General features: G+C 43.5%; 1 protein-coding gene across 1 annotated transcript; it reads right to left on the reverse strand.

Moving 5' to 3' along the window:
• Positions 1-526: 526 nt before the first annotated feature.
• LOC109766987 (uncharacterized) lies at positions 527-5,689 on the reverse strand. The gene is made up of 7 exons (XM_020325734.4): positions 5,531-5,689; positions 5,068-5,160; positions 4,792-4,926; positions 4,591-4,689; positions 3,942-4,079; positions 1,769-3,396; positions 527-1,695 (listed from the first exon to the last, which is right to left on the reverse strand). The coding sequence occupies exons 1-7, from the start codon at positions 5,621-5,623 to the stop codon at positions 804-806; spliced, it is 3,078 nt and encodes a 1,025-aa protein (XP_020181323.1). The 5' UTR covers positions 5,624-5,689; the 3' UTR covers positions 527-803.
• Between the last annotated feature and the right edge of the window lie 11,215 nt (positions 5,690-16,904).

Consider the following 16,904-nt stretch of genomic DNA (forward strand, 5'->3'; position numbering starts at 1 on the left):
CTTTCCCACAAAACAGATACTAGTACAATATATATTTAGCCCTTCCCACTAGTTTTGCTTTTGTTGGACAGGGTTGCTCACTGGCTAGCTAATTAGCATACTATATATTGTTGAAATAATTCGTTTTTAGATGTAGTGTTGAACCCATTGTTGAAATATGTTAACAAAAAGCATTCAGGTTAGCTTTTGATACCTTGTTGAAATCGTTGTTTTGTATAAATACATTTCAGGCTTGATTTTGTATACTTATAAATTTGAATTACGACATACAGTAACTGCTAGTGACTGATGGTTAGATGTTCATCTATCTATCTGCTGCTACTCTAAGAATTGGAAACAGAGGATCCTGTCTTGCTCCTGAAGGCACTAGGTACAAGCAAAAAGTACACTGGAGCATGCTGAAAACTAGAGGATTACAGTAAAGCAACTGTCCCTCTTGTTTTCCAGATTAGGAGCTCCTGCTAAATCTAGCCTGTTTCAAGCAACATTGATCGACGGAACATTCACTTCATCCATGCATTATTAACTCGCATCTTACAAATATGTATTCAGTTGACATGTTTCGTCATTCCAGATTTCGAATGTACAATTGCTCACAACAGAAATAGTCGTCTTCAAGTCGGCCTTAACCTTCGACCCAGTAGCATATCAAGATATAAATGCCACGAATTAACAGGACACCTACAATTAGCTTTGATTCTCAACGTGCATTACAATTAGCTGTTTTGCCTTAAAAATTTACATGGGGCAGCAAGGCAGGCTACCATCTGACAACTGAAGAGTAACAGAAGCGGCGAAGAGCATCAGATTTTGTCAGAGAAACTTGCAATTTGGGAAACTGCGCTCTCGAGGCGTGACAAGTGTGTCGCAAGCCTGTCCTTGAGCTCTGCTGAATCAGTTTCATATAAAGCGCTTCGCATCACCTTGAGACCATTCTGTAGCAGCGCCATCCCTTCGCCGATTCCATCTGGCATCTTCCTCTTCTTTGTGTTGACATCCATTGAAATGGCAGCTTTTTCCTCGCGCTCTGGAGCTTGTGGAATTTCAGATGTTGTTTCAACCAGTTTCTTCAGCACTCTCCCCTCTGAAACTAGAAAGCAAACCTGCTCTTCAGACCATTTGTCAGCGCGTAAAGCAACCTCTTTCTGAAGAAAGGCTCTCAGTTCCAACATGAATCCGTTCTCGTCAATGTCCACCCCTGTATTTGTATTATATGAAAGGGCAGCATCTCCAGGAACGAATCTCCAGAGCTGCGTAAAAGATGTACGGGCAGCAAAGTAGCCAAAGGAGCCCATTGCTAGGTGAACGAGTGCCCAGTGCCTTTCCCTCACCAAGAGATGGTATAAATCCGGCATTGCAGAACAAAGTGAATTAGAATCATCTTCGCTGGAGTTCAAGTGACCAAGAATTGCCATAAATGAAGCTAGTGATGGTTTGCACTGGGACAGCACTGCCTTTGAATTGTCAGAACTAGACATGAACAAGGTGTGCAACTCTAGAGTTAGTTTCTCCATCTGATAGAATGCCCACAGATGCCTCATGTTTGAGATAATATCCAATACGGAACTAATGAGCTGGGCAAGTTGGCCCTTACTGCTGTCAGGTGCAGTTCTATACAGATTGATGAGGGAGATGCTGAACTTAAACATAGTGGTAATACTCTTCCCATCTATGGGGCTATAGTCCTTTATTTCGCTACAAAAAGAAACAAGAGCATAAAATCAGCATCCAGTCATCAGACTTGGTAATACTACAAGAAGGGACTTACCATCGCTGCAATGCAGAGGCTAGAGCATGTACAGGAAGACCTATTACCCCCGAACTAGAAGTTGGCAAATCAATCGCACCATGATTCTTCAAGGAGCTCTGTAGATACCCGAGAAAAGAAGTGAACAATTGGTTTACAGCATGCACCTTTATACCATCTGACAATGAATCAAAAGGAAATCCTTCCAGCAACAACGCTAAGTGCAGGACTGATGACTTGGAAGAGTTATGATCATTCAGCACACAGGTATAAATTTGATCAACAGTTGCACATGATGCATAGCTCAAGATGATACAGAATGCACGTGCAACCTTCCGGAAAGCACTGAGAGGTGCAAGAACTTTCTCTGATGACGCTGCAGTCTTTAACAGAAGAAATAGTTGGTTGATTAAATAAGTTGAAGTTTCACTTTCAGCACAGCGCGTGAAGAAACACCATAGCTCTGTTAAAATTTCCAAGCAAAAGAAATGGGGATGGAAAAGGCTCTCAAGTAGGAAGGCTTCCAGCTCATTCCAAGCAACACTTGAAGCAGCAGCTGCAGCAGCAATCATATAAGTCTTCAGGGCTTGTATGAGAAAAGTATACACAGGTTGCCAGACAACTACAGGAGGATGGTCAGCACTATAAACTGTAGGAATATGGCAGCCAAGGACAAATGAGTAGACATCTTCCAATGTTAACATATTGAGAAGACATTGTAGCTTTTTAGATAATTCGATGACCACCTCTTCATCCAAGTTTGGGGAAATAGTGAGGAAGTGCAAAAACACAATAAGTTTAGCAGGTAAAAGAGCTCTGTTTCTGTTATCGACATCAGGATCCAGAGAGAAAATGCTGCCCAATGAAACCAAATTTATCTCTCTCTGATCATTCTGCCCCAGTTGAGCTGGACCATTAGCTTCTTCATTTTCCAGAAAATACTGCACAAGCTGGCATTTCGACTCTAGTCTTACTTCTGATGACTTCATAAGTGTGTCTAGTAAATGAAAGGAATTAGACTCCAATAATTCAACAAGTGGCTCATAAGCTGCTTTCAACAGGGGATCTTTGCTGAATAAAATGCTTGAGGATGATATCACCAATACACACCTGATCATGTCCTTGTATATAGTCAGTGCTTCGGATGGATATACAGAACAAATCCTTACAGCATTTATTAAGAAAAACTTGATTGGTAAGAATGCCCTTCTAGCTTCAGATACACCAAGGGCTTCTTGTAATGACGTACACCATGTATCCGCAGCAACCCTCAAAGATTCAATGACAAGGGAGATAAGAGTCGAAATGATATTACTGACACTTACTTTTACTTCTATCAGTCCTTTGCCAAGTTGAAGTAAGGAAACTACACCCTTCCATGACACATTCAATAAAGCCACCTGGCTTCCACCACTGGATGCTGCATATGTTCCTATTTTACACAAGGTCTGAATAGTGCATGCTGTAATCCTGACCACGTCGCTTGTAAGATCTGGTAATTCGTGTTTCACAGTTGTCTCTTCTGTAGGCATGCAAGTTCTGCCGATATCTGACTTTGCAGCCTCACAATATGCTCTGCACAGTTTGATGGTTTCATCCAGAAAAACAGGTGCAGCCTTGGCAACATGTGCTGCAGTTCCATTAATTTTCTGTCAACAGATATTTATCAGAGAGCATATACCAGATGATGTCATTGCTGGAATATTAACATTTCAATATGGCATATGTCATTGCCACTGCGTATGATCCAAGTCAGAAAAATCAAAATCACTTTTAGTCTACTGAAGATATGATTAGTCAAGGCTATGGAAATGTTTCCGTTTTAAGGATGCAATTCCAATATTTTTACAAAATAGCCCACTTGAAGTAGCTAAAAAACGTGCAAGTAATTTTAAGGCTAGAAGTTCTTATGATGACATCATGTGAGAAGTAACATGTGTACTTTAACAAGCAGCACATTATATCCGTTTTCCATTTAGATATCATTGTTATATATAACTTTCAGAAGCGAGGATGGCTAAGGAAGGTAAGATATAAAACTATCTTAGAGGACACAATCAAACGGGATGGTTATGGAGGGAAAAAAAGTGATTTATGCCTCAGAAAAGTATAGCTTTCTCCCATGTAGATGCCTCCCACTTCCTGTGTAGTTAAACCAGTTGATGCAACAATTGCAGAAGATAAGGAGTATTACCTTGTCAACTATTGAGCTTTCCGTCAGTGTTAGCAATTCCGAAATAAAACCACCAATAGTATGCACCACATCAACAGTGATGCATTTTGCCGCCATTGGAAGGAGCTTGATAGAGATATTTAAGGTCAGTAAAATTATCTGCAGTCAAGAAGTTGAATCTTTATCAGCAATATTTAGAGAGAACCTCTACCTCGTGATTAAACTGGATGTAATGGTACTCCAGATGAAAAAACAATGGCCACAAAATTAAAATGGACATACTAGTGAAGAGATGTGCCAGTTAATATTATTATACTGTATCTTTCCTGTAAATGAACATAAAGGTCTGTCTTGAAAGTATTCATATGCATTTTGCTTTGTATCATATCTAACTTCATGTCTTCATACAATGAGATGTGCTGCCCATGATTTATGCATATAAGAATACTATATAGGTCCTAGTGACAGCTATACAGAATATAGTGAATTAGTGATACCACACAGAAGGCAGGATACATGGTCTAGAACTTTGGGCATTTTAGGCTATATAACATATCTGGAGATCTGAGAAGCCTTAGCCATGCATAAGATTTCTGTTAACACAGTTATCCATTTGTAACCAATGGAGCAAAAACAAGCTAATCAGAATTAAAGGTGTTGTTCCCACAACCTCTAAGCATAAACAGTTGTGCTCTTCCTCTTGAAGTGCTTCAGATTCATCAATAGATTCGGTGAACCATATGAGATGCTTCCCACACCATGAGCTGGCCTGGTACAGAATTCATTGATTCAGGAAGAGAGCAGATTTGCAGCTATATATAGTTGGCAGATGAAGTGAAGCAGGACTGCATTTGAAAAAAGCAAAAGGTACCTTTGCACCGAGAGTAAGAAATTGCGGCAGACATGCAGCTGTATCTAACTCAGCGCATTTCAGAACAACCTGCAAAACTGACTTGTGTAGCAGGCAGTGTGATACACCTGAACATCTGGAATGATCCCAAGATGCCTAAAGTGCCATTAAGGGAAACACACGCAACAACAGTAACAGCCAGTACTAAATGGCAAGCTGAATCAGTGACTTCTTCCAAATGGAAAGATAACACCGTCATGCATCAAAGGGAATCATACCGCAATGGGAAAAGGATACAGTGAGGGTTTCAAGTATTAGGCCCAGATCTTCTGCAGAAAACTGGGAGGAACCCTCGAGTTGGTTGATAAGGGAAGTTCTGCTCTCCAAAACCTATCAAAATCAGTAGAAAGTTAGCCCATACATAACCATCAAACTTTAGCCTCTAATTGCGAAATGGTTGGAATCGAATAGAAAATAAATTGCTGGCCTCACACGAATCGAGCATGAGCACCCCCCCCCCCCCCCCCCTAATGCAAACAAGAAGCATCACGGTTACCGAATCCCACCGAAGAACGGCCGCTTCCGAGACTCCAATTAGCAATCCAGCCGAAACCCGTACTCGCTCGCACGCATACCAAATCTGAGCGCGGCCGCGGCACCTCGAACCAGAGTAAAAACCCTAGAGGGGGCGTGGAAATGGACGGCGCGGCAACCGCGAGGTCGACGAAAGAGACGCGTTGGGCAGAGAGAGACGACGCACCTCCGAGGTTCTGATGGCTTCCAGGAGGTCCACCAGCTCGACTCTCCCCCTGTCCTCCGGTTCGCCGCCGCCGCCATCGCCGTCGATTTCCATGGCTCCCCCTATCTCCCGCTCCCGGCTTTCAGTGGTGGCTTGCCTTTTCCCGCCTCCGCCTTTGTTGGGCCGCTCTCTCTCCACTCTAACACTCTTTCCCTGCTTAGTTGGGCCGCTCTCCCTCACCTAAAGACAGTTGGGCGGCGTCAGCTCGTTGGGCCCGTGTGGCCCTGTCTAGCTTCCTTTCGGGCCTTCAAACTCCAGTGAGTTCCGCCCAATACTAAAAAAACGGACGGAACAGCGAGGCCAGACCTGTTGTTCGAAAAACTTTCAATCGCTGTTCCACGACGCCAGCAGTCACTTTCTCTTCTTTAATTTTCTGCAACAAAACTTTTGTTGCGAAACCTCCTCTTCTCTAATTTCCTGCAACATGACATTAATTGTGAAATCTCATCTTTTCTAATTTTTTGCAACAAGTCCCCTGTTGCAAACTCTCTTATTCTCTAATTTTCTGCAACAAGACCGTTGTTGCAAAAATTGAAAAAAATCTCCCCGCCGTGTCTAATTTTCCGTAACTTGGAGTGGACGTGGACGTACGGCGTTATGATGTGGCTGCTGCTAGCGCTGGTGGTGCTAGGACAATGGTGAGGTTGATGGCGCTCCATGCCGGCGTGGCGGATCTCGCCGGATCCGTTGATCTGGTCGACGGGAGGCGTTTGGCGACAGAGATTCGGCATGGATGCACTCACGACGACGCCCTCACCTACAGGCAGTGGCGCTTGGCAACGACGTCCTGGCGACGACGACCTACGGGCGGCGGTGGTCAGCGGTGACGTCCTACAGGCTGGAGCACTCGGCTGCTGGTCGTGAGTGCGCGGTCTGCAACTGGCCATTTGTTTCGGTCAAGCCAATTGAAACAATGTGCAAGTTGCAAAAACTGTACTAAGTACAGATTGTTTCTAAGTGGTTTGATCCAAATCAAATCTGACGGTCATGGAGAAGGTCGACGAGCGCACAAACATCCGTCGGTTGAGCGATAGTGTTTCCCATACAAGAAACACCTAAAATAATAAAAATCACATCGAAGTATGTAAACCATTTAATGATGACTACAAACACTAAAGCGAGCCAAAGGTGTGTCGTCATCATTGCCCTCCCTCACCGGAGCCGGGCAGAATTTGTAGTAAACAGTTGGGAAGTCGTCGTGCTAAGGACCCACAATACAACTTCTAGTAAACAGTTGGGAAGTCGTCATACAAGAGTCAAGATCCATCACACCTCCATGACCCTAAGACCGCCAGAGACGAGGCGGACCGGCGATGGCGCCGACGAGAGGCGGAGAAACCCTAGTTACGTGGGCAGTCGTGAGAGCGGCAAAGGGGTAGTTCGGCAAGGACGACTTCTACTCTAAAAACAATGGGGCGGACTTCCACTCAGACACCGAGAGCGGGCGGCGCCATATAAGTCCCTCTCGAATCCCAAAGTTGAGCACTCGATAACCTCAAACAAACGACTCATCGTCAAAGTTGATGGAGGGATCCCAAATACTCCCTCTGTTTCACTATATAAGTCTTTTTAGAGATTCCAACAAGTGACTACATACGGGGCAAAATGAATGAACCTATACTTTAAATATGTCTACATACATCCGTATGTTGTAGTCTATTTGAAATGTCTAAAAAGACTTATATTTCGAAACGGAGGGAGTATAAGCTAGTGTTGCCCCTAGCCATACCCTACCACGGTCGCTGAAGTTCTGCAACCTATGCACCAATAAAGGGTGATACTAGTGAGCGAGAAGGCGCGGTGCCTGATCATCGGGGTCGTGGACGACAAATGAAAGTGTATAGAGGAGATTCATTGCATTCACAATGAGTTCGTCATCGGTACAACCAATCTCAAGGGGGTCGTAGGGTTATGGAGGATTTGCACTGATCCTAACGTGTTTGTTGGGTCTTGGCTTTTGCGGATGCATACGATGGGACGCACAGCACGAGGATAGGGTGGCCATGATGCTCCATTCTACCATTGCCACCAATATTGATGGCAATGGCGAGGACAATGGTGGTGACTAGAGTGGGTCCAAAAGGCGGCGCATGATGCGTGAGGAGAGATGGACCTAGTCACACGAGCATCTGCAACGATGATGTGATTCTCGTGCGGAAGTTTGGGACTCCTAATTGTTGACACTAGACGATAATGGAACACATGCTAAAATGGTACACTGATGACCTAGATAAAGTGTGAGTGGTAACTACGATGAGATGACACTTTAATGATGTGTCAAACATGAATGACTTATTGATGTGGATGAGTTTCATGGTTACGAAAAATTGGTAGATGGTGGTATAGGGCATGCAACTACAAAATAAGTTGGCATGTATGCATGTTGGGAGACACATAATTAGTGTGGATCAACTATTTATGTATAGAGCAAGTGCTTACGAGATTAACTATAAAGATCATATAGTTGTGGTAGAACGCCTGTGATTAGAACTTGAACCCATGCACTTAAGGACTTTACCACCGCATGTACAACCCAAATGGATGTGTAGAAACCTCATGGTGGTGTTGCGGATGTGCAGCAGGCTGATGTAGATGTGAAGGACACCGCCGACACAAACTTCGGAGTGGCCAGCGGTGGCATTCGACCCTTCAGTACTTATTTTGCCATGTCGATAGTTAGGAGTTTGGGGGGTTAGCCCATACGTAACACACCCAAAAATGTGTGATCTCCTCCTTGTATATAGTAGTGCTAAGGCGCTAGGGGCCTAAACCAGACGTTGTTATGGGTCCTCCGATCAAAGCACGGTCATTGGGTAGGGGGTTGCCTTTGCCTATTATTTCTCGGTTTGTTACACACACAGATCAATTCCAATAACATCTTCCTGTCATAAGGACAGCAAACATCGTAAACACACCCTCGATAGAAATAATACACCAAATTAAAGTGTTTGAATGACTAATGAGATGCCACTAAGCCTCGGTACTTATAGTACATCATTCTATCTCGCAATGGAAAGCACAATATTTTATGGTAGTTGGTTTATACAACGGTCCCCATTTCCAGGATCAAAAGGCATTCTAGACCCATGAGTCAACATATAAGAGGATGGATAGTATGCCTTTAATAAACGAAACCGCAGAACTTCGTAAAATAAACATCATATGCTTGATCATGAACTCATCTTTTATTACATGACAGATAATGTTAATGATTTTGGCAACAATAGTAACTTGTTGTTGCTCGCATAGTGAGGGAGTCCTGGATTAGGGGATCCTCGGACAGTCGGACTATATCCTTTGGCCGGACTGTTGGACTATGAAGATACAAGATTGAAGACTTCGTCCCGTGTCCGGATGGGACTTTCCTTGGCGTGGAAGGCAAGCTTGGCAATACGGATATGTAGATCTCCTCCCTTGTAACCGACTCTGTGTAACCCTAGCCCCCTCCGGTGTCTATATAAACCGGAGGGTTTAGTCCGTAGGACAACAACAATCATACCATAGGCTAGCTTCTAGGGTTTAGCCTCTACGATCTCATGGTAGATCAACTCTTGTAATACTCATATCATCAAGATCAATCAAGCAGGAAGTAGGGTATTACCTCCATCGAGAGGGCCCGAACCTGGGTAAACATTGTGTCCCCCGCCTCCTGTTATCATCCGCCTTAGACGCACAGTTCGGGACCCCCTACCCGAGATCCGCCGGTTTTGACACCGACACATAGGTTTCGTGTGTTCATGACCGTAGTATGTGGTTTACATATGTTGTCTCCACTTTGATGTTGGGGATAAAATTTCTTCGACATACAACCTGCCTGGTAGCTTCTTAACATGCCACAAATTTGTTTGCATCCCTAATGATGCCATGGTTCCTTTTAGGCGCTTTTCGAGGATTGCGTGAGAGCGAGGATGTAACAAGACGTGAATTCTTATTATCCACACACCCCACCAAAACAATGTCCAACTAAACCATGATTACGGGCCTATTAGACTCCTTAGAAGTGAGCATGTAATTGTATTGCCTTGCATACACAACAAAGCTGATAGTGGCTCTCCAGCGGTCCACTTATGGACTAAATGCATATTTGTCAAGTATCCCAATCATAAATAAGGGCACATTCATTCTTGAATACATAATGTGCTTTTGGTAACTGAAGCATGTGGATTATCTATCCATTTAAATTTGGTACCTCGAGCACTGAAATGTCCAACTTTATTACCTTGAACTTTCAAGAACAGGTGAGCAGAATACTAGAGCATAATGTTTTGTTTTGTAGGACGTTGATGTATTGAAGGAAATATGCCCTAGAGGAAATAATAAAGTTGTTATTTATATTTCCTTGTATCATGATAAATGTTTATTATTCATGCTAGAATTGTATTAACCGGAAACTTAGTACATGTGTGAATACATAGACAAAACAGAGTGTCCCTAGTATGCCTCTACTTGACTAGCTCGTTAATCAAAGATGGTTATGTTTCCTGACCATAGACATGAGTTGTCATTTGATGAACGGGATCACATCATTAGAGAATGATGTGATGGACAAGACCCATCCGTTATCTTAGCATAATGATCGTGAAGTTTTATTGCTATTGCTTTCTTCATGACTTATACATATTCCTCTGACTATGAGATTATGCAACTCCCGAATACCAGATGAACACCTTGTGTGCTATCAAACGTCACAACGTAACTGGGTGATTATAAAGATGCTCTACAGGTGTCTCCGAAGGTGTTTTGTTGGGTTGGCATAGATCAAGATTAGGATTTGTCACTCCGAGTATCGGAGAGGTATCTATGGGCCTCGGTAATGCACATCACTATAATCCTTGCAAGAAATGTGACTAATGAGTTAGTAAAGAGACTTGCCGGTAACGAGATTGAACTAGGTATGATGATACCGACCATCGAATCTCGGGCAAGTAACATACCGATCACAAAGGGAATAACGTATGTTGTTATTGCGGTTTGACCGATAATGATCTTTGTAGAATATGTAGGAACCAATATGAGCATCCAGGTTCCGCTATTGGTTATTGACCGGAGATGTGTCTTGGTCATGTCTACATAGTCATCGAACCCGTAGGGTCCGCACGCTTAACATTCGATGACGATTTGTATTATGAGTTATGTGTTTTGGTGACCGAAGTTTGTTCGGAGTCCCGGATGAGATCACGGACATGACGAGGAGTCTCGAAATGGTCGAGAGGTAAAGATTCATATATTGGAAGGTAGTATTCAGACATCAGAATGGTTTCGAGTGGTTCGGGTATTTTACCGGAGTACCGAGGGGTTACCGGAACCCCCCGGGGAAGTATTGGGCCTACATGGGCCTTAGTGGAGAGAGAGAAGGGCCGCAAGGGGTGGCCGCCCCCTCCCCCCCATGGCAGTCCGAATTGGACTAGGGGAGGGGGCGGCGCCCCCCTTTCCCTCTCCCTCTCCCTCTCCTTCCTTTTCCCCTCTGGTAAGAAAGAAAAAGGGGGGCGAATCCTACTAGGAGTGGAGTCCTAGTAGGACTCCCCCCATGGCGCGCCCCTCCTGGCCGACCGCCTCCTCCTCCCCTCCTTTATATACGGGGGCAAGGGGGCACCCCATAGCAGATCAGTTGTTCTCTTAGCCGTGTGCGGTGCCCCCCTCCACAGTTTACTCCTCCGGTCATAGCGTCGTAGTGCTTAGACGAAGCCCTGCGTGGATCACATCACCATCACCGTCACCACGCCATCGTGTTGATGGAACTCTCCCTCGACCCTCTGCTGGATCAAAAATTCGAGGGACGTCATCGAGCTGAACGTGTGCTGAACTCGGAGGTGCCGTACATTCGGTACTAGATCGGTTGGATCGTGAAGACGTTCGACTACATCAACCGCATTAACCTAACGCTTCCACTTTCGGTCTACAAGGGTACGTGGACACACTCTCCCCCTCTCGTTGCTATGCATCTCCTAGATAGATCTTGCGTGATCGTAGGAATTTTTTTTAAATTGCATGCTACGTTCCCCAACAATGGCATCAGAGCCAGGTCTATGCGTAGATGATATGCACGAGTAGAACATAAAGAGTTGTGGGCGATAATAGTCATACTGCTTACCACCAACGTCTTATTTTGATTTGGCAGTATTGTTGGATGAAGCGGCCCGGACCAACATTACATGACCACGTTCATGAGACCGGTTCTACCGACATGCTTTTGCACACAGGTGGCTGGCGGGTGTCTGTTTCTCCAACTTTAGTTGAATCGAATTTGACTACGACCGGTCCTTGTTGAAGGTTAACATAGCACACTTGACAAAAAATCGTTGTGGTTTTGATGCGTAGGTAAGAACGGTTCTTGCTAGAAGCCCGTAGCAGCCACGTAAAACTTGCAACAAAAAAGTAGAGGACGTCTAACTTGTTTTTGCAAGGCATGTTGTGATGTGATATGGTCAAGACATGACGTGATATAAGTTATTGTATGAGATGATCATGATATAAGTTATCGGCAACTGACATGAGCCTTATGGTTGTTGCTTTATTGTATGAAATGCAATCGCCATGTAATTGCTTTACTTTATCACTATGCGGTAGCGATAGTTGTAGAAGCAATAGTTGGCGAGACGACAACGACGCTACGATGGAGATCAAGGTGTAAAGCCGATGACGATGGAGATCATGACGGTGCTTTGGAGATGGAGATCAAAGGCACACGATGATGATGGCCATATCATGTCACATATTTTGATTGCATGTTATGTTTATCGTTTATGCATCTTTTGCTTAGTACGGCGCTAGCATTATAAGATGATCCCTCACTAAATTTCAAGGTACAAGTGTTCTCCCTGAGTGCAAGCCAGCTTTGCACATGCAGAATACTCGGGTTAAACTTGACGAGCCTAGCATATGCAGATATGGCCTCGGAACACTGAGACCGAAAGGTCGAACGTGAATCATATAGTAGATATGATCAACATAGAGATGTTCACCATTGAAAACTACTCCATCTCACGTGATGATTGGACATGGTTTAGTTGATATGGATCACGTGATCATTTAGATGACTAGAGGGATGTCTATCTAAGTGGGAGTTCTTAAGTAATATGATTAATTGAACTTTAATTTATCATGAACTTAGTCCTGCTAGTTTTTGCATATCTATGTTGTTGTAGGTCAATGGCCTGTGCTACCGTTCCCTTGAATTTTAATGCGTTCCTAGAGAAAGCTAAGTTGAAAGATGATGGTAGCAATTACACGGACTGGGTCCGTAACTTGAGGATTATCCTCATTGCTGCACAGAAGAATTACGTCCTGGAAGCACCGTGATACGTCTCCAACATATCTATAATTTTCATTGTCCCATGCTATTATATTATCCATCTAGGGTGTTTTATATGCATTTATATGCTATTTTATATGATTTTTGGGACTAACCAATTAACCTAGAGCCCACTGCCAGTTTCTGTTTTTTCCTTGTTTTTGAGTATCGCAGAAAAGGAAAACCAAACGGAGTCCAATTGACCTGAAATTTCACGGAGCTTATTTTTGGACCAGAAGAAGCCCACGGAGCATTGGAGATGGACTAGGGGAGTCCCGAGGCCACCACGAGGGTGGGGGCGCGCCCTACCCCCTGGGCGCGCCCCCCTGCCTCATGGCCGCCTCGGGGACCCCCCTGACTTGTTCCTGATGCCAATACCTCTTATATATACCCAAACTTCCAGAAAGAAACCTAGATTGGGAGTTCCGCCGCTGCAAGCCTCTGTAGCCACCAAAAACCAATCGGGACCCTGTTTTGGCACCCTGCCGGAGGGGGGATCCCTCACCGGTGGCCATCTTCATCATCCCGGAGCTCTCCATGACGAGGAGGGAGTAGTTCACCCTCGGGGCTGAGGGTATGTACCAATAGCTATGTGTTTCATCTCTCTCTCGTGTTCTTGATTCGGCACGATCTTGATGTATCGCGAGCTTTGCTATTATAGTTGGATCTTATGATGTTTCTCCCCCTCTACTCTCTTATAATGGATTGAGTTTTCCCTTTGAAGTTATCTTATCGGATTGAGTCTTTAAGGATTTGAGAACACTTGATGTATGTCTTGCGTGGGATACCCGTGGTGACAATGGGGTATTCTATTGATTCACTTGATGTATGTTTTGGTGATCAACTTGCGGGTTCCGTGACCTTGGGAATCTATGCATAGGGGTTGGCACACATTTTCGTCTTGACTCTCCGGTAGAAACTTTGGGGCACTCTTTGAAGTTCTTTGTGTTGGTTGAATAGATGAATTTGAGATTGTGTGATGCATATCGTATAATCATACCCACGGATACTCGAGGTGACATTGGAGTATCTAGGTGACATTAGGGTTTTGTTGATTTGTGTCTTAAGGTGTTATTCTAGTGCGAACTCTATGATAGATCGAACGGAAAGAATAGCTTCGTGTTATTTTACTACGGACTCTTGAATAGATCGATCAGAAAGAATAACTTTGAGGTGGTTTCGTACCCTACAATAATCTCTTCGTTTGTTCTCCGCTATTAGTGAGTTTGGAGTGACTCTTTGTTGCATATTGAGGGATAGTTATATGATCCAATTATGTTATTATTGTTGAGAGAACTTGCACTAGTGAAGGTATGAACCCTAGGCCTTGTTTCAACACATTGCAATACCGTTTCTGCTCACTTTTATTATTAGTTACCTTGCTGTTTTTATATTTTCAGATTACAAAAACCTATATTTACCATGCATATTGCACTTGTATCACCATCTCTTCGCCGAACTAGTGCACCTATACAATTTACCATTGTATTGGGTGTGTTGGGGACACAAGATACTCTTTGTTATTTGGTTGCAGGGTTGTTTCAGAGAGACCATGTTCATCCTACGCCTCTCACGGATTGATAAACCTTAGGTCATCCACTTGAGGGAAATTTGCTACTGTCCTACAAACCTCTGCACTTGGAGGCCCAACAACGTCTACAAGAAGAAGGTTGTGTAGTAGCCATCACACCGCTAGGTGCAAGGCCCGTTACAGGAGCAACTCCGGACGTTATGAACGTCTGGCAGACTAAAGATGATGACTACTCGATAGTTTAGTGTGCCATGCTTTACGGCTTAGAATCGGGACTTCAAAGACGTTTTGAACGTCATGGAGCATATGAGATGTTCCAGGAGTTGAAGTTAATATTTCAAGCAAATGCCCGAGTTGAGAGATATGAAGTCTCCAACAAGTTCTATAGCTGCAAGATGGAGGAGAACATTTCTGTCAGTGAACATATACTCAAAATGTCTGGGTACCATAACCACTTGACTCAGCTGGGAGTTAATCTTCCTGATGACAGTGTCATTGACAGAGTTCTTCAATCACTGCCACCAAGCTATAAAGGCTTCGTGATGAACTATAACGTGCAAGGGATGGAAAAGACAATTCCCGAGCTCTTCGCAATGCTAAAGGCTGCGGAGGTAGAAATCAAGAAGGAACATCAAGTGTTGATGGTTAACAAGACCACTAGTTTCAAGAAAAAGGGCAAAGGGAAGAAGGGGAACTTCAAGAAGAATAGCAAGCAAGTTGCTACTCCCAGGAAGAAGCCCAAGTCTGGACCTAAGCCTGAAACTGAGTGCTTCTACTGCAAAGGGACTGGTCACTGGAAGCGGAACTGCCCCAAGTATTTGGCGGATAAGAAGGATGGCAAAGTGAAAGGTATATTTGATATACATGTTATTGATGTGTACCTTACTAATGCTCGTAGTAGCGCCTGGGTATTTGATACTGGTTCTGTTGCTCATATTTGCAACTTGAAATAGGGGCTACGGATTAAACGAAGATTGGCGAAGGACAAGGTGACGATGCGCGTCGAAAATGGTTCCAAGGTCGATGTGATCGACGTCGGCACGCTACCTCTACATCTACCTTCGGGATTAGTTTTAGACCTGAATAATTGTTATTTGGTGCCAGCGTTGAGCATGAACATTATATCTGGATCTTGTTTGATGCGAGATGGTTATTCATTTAAATCAGAGAATAATGGTTGTTCTATTTATATGAGTAATATCTTTTATGGTCATGCACCCTTGATGAGTGGTCTATTTTTGTTGAATCTCGATCGTAGTGATACACATATTCATAATATTGAAGCCAAAAGATGCAAAGTTAATAATGATAGTGCAACTTATTTGTGGCACTGTCGTTTAGGTCATATTGCTGTAAAGCGTGTGAAGAAACTCCATGCTGATGGGCTTTTGGAATCACTTGATTATGAATTGCTTGATGCTTGCGAACCATGCCTCATGGGAAAGATGACTAAAACTTCGTTCTCCGGAACAATGGAGCGAGCCACTAACTTATTGGAAATAATACATACTGATGTATGCGGTCCGATGAGTGTTGAAGCTCGCGGCGGGTATCGTTATTTTCTGACCTTCACAGATGATTTGAGCAGATATGGGTATATCTAATTAATGAAACATAAGTCTGAAACATTTGAAAAGTTCAAAGAATTTCAGAGTGAAGTAGAAAATCATCATAACAAGAAAAATAAAGTTTCTACGATCTGATCGTGGAGGTGAATATTTGAGTCACGAGTTTGGTCTTCATTTGAAACAATGTGGAATAGTTTCGCAACTCACGCTACCTGTAACACCACAGCGTAATGGTGTGTCTGAACGTCGTAACCGTACTTTATTGGATATGGTGCGATCTATGATGTCTCTTACCGATTTACCGGGTTATGCTTTAGAGACGGCTGCATTCACGTTAAATAGGGCACCATCTAAATCCGTTGAGACGACACCATATGAACTGTGGTTTGGCAAGAAACCTAAGCTGTCGTTTCTTAAAGTTTAGGGTTGCGATGCTTATGTGAAGAAGCTTCAACCTGATAAGCTCGAACCCAAATCGGAGAAATGTGTCTTCATAGGATACCCAAAGGAAACTGTTGGGTACACCTTCTATCACAGATCCGAAGGCAAGATATTCGTTGCTAAGAATGGATCCTTTCTAGAGAAGGAGTTTCTCTCGAAAGAAGTGAGTGGGAGGAAAGTAGAACTTGATGAGGTAATTGTACCTTCTCCCGAATTGGAAAGTAGTTCATCAACTATATCAGTTCCAGTGATTCCTATACCAATTAGTGAGGAAGCTAATGATGATGATCATGAAACTTCAGATCAAGTTACTACCAAACCTCGTAGGTCAACCAGAGTACGGTCCGCACCAGAGTGGTACGGTAATCCTATTCTGGAAGTCATGTTACTAGACCATGACAAACTGATACGTCTCCAACGTATCTATAATTTTTGATTGCTCCATGCTATATTATCTACTATTTTGGACATTATTGGGCTTTATTATTAACTTTTATATTATTT

The sequence above is a fragment of the Aegilops tauschii genome, chromosome 4, assembly GCF_002575655.3.
Source record: "Aegilops tauschii subsp. strangulata cultivar AL8/78 chromosome 4, Aet v6.0, whole genome shotgun sequence".
Taxonomy (NCBI): Eukaryota; Viridiplantae; Streptophyta; class Magnoliopsida; order Poales; family Poaceae; genus Aegilops; species Aegilops tauschii.

Bases quoted from the DNA above. Each gene is read 5' to 3' on its own strand.
- LOC109766987 (XM_020325734.4), bottom strand. From the start codon at position 5,623: ATGGAAATCGACGGCGATGGCGGCGGCGGCGAACCGGAGGACAGGGGG. The intron at 4,927-5,067 runs GTATCCTTTTCC...ATGGCACTTTAG, and splicing joins TAATACTTGAAACCCTCACT to GCATCTTGGGATCATTCCAG. The intron at 1,696-1,768 runs GTAAGTCCCTTC...TTCTTTTTGTAG, and splicing joins GCCTCTGCATTGCAGCGATG to CGAAATAAAGGACTATAGCC.